The sequence below is a fragment of the Protopterus annectens genome, chromosome 2.part2 (assembly GCF_019279795.1).
Source record: "Protopterus annectens isolate FY-2018-M chromosome 2.part2, PAN1.0, whole genome shotgun sequence".
NCBI classification, from domain to species: Eukaryota; Metazoa; Chordata; order Ceratodontiformes; family Protopteridae; genus Protopterus; species Protopterus annectens.
Genome location: NC_056730.1, coordinates 840495632 through 840500631, shown reverse-complemented (window position 1 = coordinate 840500631; position 5000 = coordinate 840495632). Strand labels below are relative to the sequence as shown.

The following is a 5000-nucleotide window of genomic DNA, read 5'->3' as shown; positions in this document are numbered from 1 at the left end:
CACATAATTATGGGTTCTTTTCATAACTTTATCATAATAGGGTGATGGTCTGTACAGTCCATGGAGATCAGTTTAGGCCTACGATAACATTTTGAGAAATTCTGGTTACAGTCTTTCTTTCTGACTGAAAGCTACGTTTTTTAGTATAATAGCTCAAAATAGAGTGTCATAAGAGAAGCATGTTCAGAAATGGACAGATAAACAACACAGACCAGAAGAGATTTCAGCATGTGCTAAACTTAGTAAATGCAGTTTCATAACTTGATATTTTTAGTCTTTGTAAGTAAAACACTGATGTCTTTCCAGGATCCCATAGTGCAGCCATATTCATTTTTCCTATGCATTTGGATGGGTATAATATAGCTATAAGTGGTTTCTATTAATCACAGAATGATTCCATTTAATGATTTCTTCAGAACATTTTGTGAATGTGGTTTCTTATTTTTCTACTTGTTGCCAAAATTTGTATTTTGTCATAAGAAAGATTTTGCTAACTCACATGGGAAAGTGCCTTACAAGCAATGTGTAAACAGCTGCACTGTTTTAATCATTCTAAGCATGGTTTGGGGCTACCATGTGTACAGTAACAGTTATGCATAGGTACTGATTTATTTACATCTTCTGTGCTGTTACGCTTTTGGCTTTATGCATTTATTTCATTTTACTCCACAATTGCTTATTACAGGAAAGAACACTAAAGATTAATCAGTAAGTAACTTACCTTCCTGCTCCCTGATCCCAGAGAAGACATAGAGATTTGCCAGGAATGATCCTCTTGTCACCAGCGAGAATCCTGAAAGTGACCTCACTATTATTCAAAGGGCGGGAATTACTTTGTTTCAAGCTGACTGAAAAAATCTGAAAATGAGAGAGAAAAATCAACATTCCTCTACAAAAGTGTTAGTTCAAAGTTCAACAACATTTATAAAAACAAAAGAAAAAAGTACCTAAATACAGACATAACATTGCCAAAGGAAGATATAACAGATCTTACCTAGTCACTTATATTTACAGCTTTAAGCTATGCAACTACCCCATCACAGTGTATGTTAAGCCAAGTTTTGCAGTACCAGTCTGTGACTTAATGATTCCTAAGGCCTCACTAGTCTATACATGGTCACCTCCTATCATTTAATGATTCCCAAAACCTCACTAGTCTACACATGGTCACCTCATGTCACTTAACGATTCCTAAGACCTCACTTGTCTACACATGGTCATCTCCTGTCACTTAACGATTCCTAAGACCTTACTCATCTACACATGGTCACCTCCTGTCACTTAATGATTTCTAAAACATCACTAGTCTTCACATGGTCACCCATTGTTAATTAATGATTCCTGTGACCTCACTGCATATAGTGCACTTCCTCATATCTCATTTAGAATGGTCTCATTCTTTCAGTCATCTTGCCTTGTCTCCATCATCTTTCCATCTTGGAAGCTATCTGTGATCCTTGCCTAAAATATTAACCCTATATCAGGTCCTCTCAGCTCTTCTCTAATTAATCTGTTCCCATTTTACTAAGGTTTTACAAATATCATGTGTGCCTTCCAAGTCATTTTGTCACATCTGTGACATACACTTCAAGAATATGTAGATAGGAGCCAGTAAACTATATTCCAACTACCAAAAGATCACAGACATTGAAAGCCATGGTGAAACAAACTGCAGAGACAGCCACAGATACAGACACACACATGGACACGCACTCTCACTTACATTTTCACACCTGAGAGGAATTAAATCACAGAATATCCATATGGATTGTACAACACCAAAGGCATCTAAAATATCACAACAGCATTTTGCCAGGGAGTAAACCTCCCTTGCCTACCCCAAATACCAACTTTTAGGATGCAGGAATACAAATAAAGGAAAACAGCTGTTAATATGTAACACTGATTTTTTCCCTTCTCTGGGTTTGCATGACCTCAAAGCTGGTAAGTTTACAGTAAAAAGTGATGCTCCATAAACAGACCCGGCATTAGCAGTAGTGCTCAACAATAAGGGCACCTGAATAGCTGGAGCCAATGAATTGTCAATCACTCATTCGGTGTCCCAGTCAAATCACCTGTACTCATTTTGTCACTCTCCATTACCTTCCATTATAATATGAAGACCTGCACTCAGTATTATAAAAGTTGTTAAACTATGGCGATTCATAAAGGCATGGTCAGTGATGAAGCAATCCAAACTGTAAGCTCCTGTCACTATAGGCTAGATTTTAATCCACTTGTGCTCACTCCAAATTCCACAACCTCAAGCTTTTTGTTTGTAAGCAGTTATTTACTAACCTGCCTTTAAAATCCACTTCCTATATTCCTTTTCACACTTAATCTACCCTTCATGACTGTCAGTCTAAGGCTGGAGTTACATACAAATGCATTTATTTTTCCCCATGAATGTATTAAAAATATGCATCCTAACAATGAACCTTGTAGCACTGCTAATACTCTAGTTATACTGGCCTTCATAGCAATGTAGTTTACTATCATTGTTGTTACACTTCCAACAAATGCTAATCCATCTACCATTTTATGAGTCATACATTTTAACTTTGCCAGGCTCCTGTGAAATATTGAGATGAATGGGTTACTCAGATAAACACTATATCAAACAGATTAACCATATCCAGTGTTGTTGTAAACCAGCCGCAGAGATGTAATACAAATCACAGAAACTCTCTTCTTAGCAAACCAAAATATAACCAAACCAAATCATATGGTAAATGTCTTTTCCCCATTTAATATTGTACTTTCACTCTGGGTACCCTCTCCACAGCATTTTCTTCTGCTGAAGTCATAATGACTAGCCTATTGTCTGGATTCTTTATTTTCTTTATTAAATTAAGCTACTGTTAGGTGCTATCCTAGTCTACAGAAATGAACTGAAAAATATGGCCAGAGGCATCTCCATTGTTTCCGGAGAGCTCTCCAAGACAGAATATCACACAGTACATAGAATGTATTAATTTTTCTGTGAGGCAAAGCTACCCAACATACATGCACACATACACACACACAGACACACACACACACCTTTCTTGCAGAAGACTTCACTCCATACCTCTCAAGTGTATCTCATTACGAGGAACGTTCCTCATTTTTAGTCTTAAATAGTCAATGTTCCTCATTGTTCCACATAGAAAGGGTCTGTCACACATTCAATGTAAAGACTTTTATAACTGATATCCGTGGTAAATAATATCAAATCATATTAATTCATCAGAAGAACATTTTATAAGTATAGTGTAACATATTTTAACCATCCTATGACCTTCCTAGTTGAAGTTGTTAGTAAGCCATTAGTAAGTGTTCCACATTTTACTTACTTGTTCCACATTATGAGAGATAGTGTTTCACATTCTGGAGATGGAAGTTTGAGAGAGCTCTGCTTCACTCCCTTTCACTGTGGATTTAATATGACAAACTCTAAGGTTGTTGCTTGTACCTCAAGGAAAATACAGCATCATATCCTTTCCTTACCTCATCAAACATGGGGAAAAAGGTAAATTTTTGTCTGCTCTTCTGTATCATCAAATCTGTACTCCAGAAATCATACTGCAAAAGGCTGCTCTTTTAAAAGCAACACCCAGCATAGAATGCGCAGTGACTGACTGGGCTTGCCAAAAGCATTGTAATGAAAACATTTCACTTGGTTAGACATTTAGAAATTATATGCATTCATACTACCTTGCCTTCTACACTATAATCAGATTAAACATAGAGTTGGTCAGACTTCTAAAATCATTTTTCCACGTCAGTTTGCAGCCAGAGTTGTGTCTAGGGATCCAGTAATGTTGAAATATCCCACCTCTGTTGTAACTGGTAAAGTGAAAAAGAAGCCATTCAAATCTTTTGACTGAGCATGGTGGCAAACATGACCTTAGACATTTATTTATTTATATTTGTTGACTGTGAGTGTCTGACTGGACGTAGGTCCATTTTCAGCGCAGGCCCGGGGAGAAAAGCTCCACAGTTAAAATAAACAGACAGTAGTTACATTGGATTACATAGCGATTTACAATTTACATAGCAATTACTTACAACATATTTACAGATGAAGGAAAAATCTGTAGACAAAGAAATCCTAGGGGTGATATATTTATCAACCATAAGATGGGTAAGGCCAGTCTAACAGCAAATGTGATAGGTTAATTCAAGCATCAAAAGGGAAATTGGCTTGGCTTAAAACAGCCTGCAAGGTCAAATAGCTCAATACTAGGATCTTTCTCAGCTTATGAAACATAACCAAAAGAAGTCTCTGAAGAAATTGGGACTTTATCAAAATAAATAACAGCAGTTTACCTTTATGGGCTGGGACATCAGTCGAGAAACACTTCTTTAATCTTTTCAATCCTCACTTGAATAGATGTTATAAAAGGAAGAGATGTCAGCATTTTATCTAGTCTGATGAAGTCCCGATTTTCTTGGGGCTGAAAGTGCTCAATTGTTTTATTAAAAGGCTTTTAATTATACAACACTGGTGATCTATGTGGATTCCATTGTGCTGCACACAGTGTATTACTTGTTTTGTTGACTGCAAGTGTTCTTTGTAATGCACATGCCACCATTAGTGTGGGTTAAAAATATTGAAATTCCTGGAATGAAATAATCCCACTACTTGCAAGAATGCATACAAAATCTGATGCTGCTGCTGTCTCCCAGAGATTGCCACTTCTCTGGAATAAGCTCCCTCTTCATGTGAAGCAGAGCTTCTCAATGACCCTAACTAAGTGCAACCTTTAAAATTGGATGGGAAACTGCAAATTCACCTTGGGGATGGCACCTATGGCCCTCATGGACAGGGGCACTCCGTGCTGGTCATAGTATCATTCTACAAACAACGAACATCTAACTATGGTTAGCTAGGGTACTCAGGGTTTTTACATATATAGGCTTGTAAAAGCCCTAGGGACATTAGCCTAGTAACCTCCTATGAACCTATGAAGCTATGAAAATGAAGATATTTTGTGAATAAAAGATATGACACACCT

The 5000-nt window shown here is 37.1% G+C and overlaps 1 protein-coding gene across 1 annotated transcript in view; it reads right to left on the bottom strand.

Moving 5' to 3' along the window:
• Nucleotides 1-5000, bottom strand: part of ADGRV1 (adhesion G protein-coupled receptor V1) — a 3979741-nt gene that overhangs the window by 1718448 nt on the left and 2256293 nt on the right. Inside the window, exon 81 of the mRNA XM_044064182.1 lies at nt 722-858. Within this exon, the coding sequence (XP_043920117.1) occupies nt 722-858 (137 nt within the window). The remainder of the gene's footprint in view (nt 1-721; nt 859-5000) is intronic.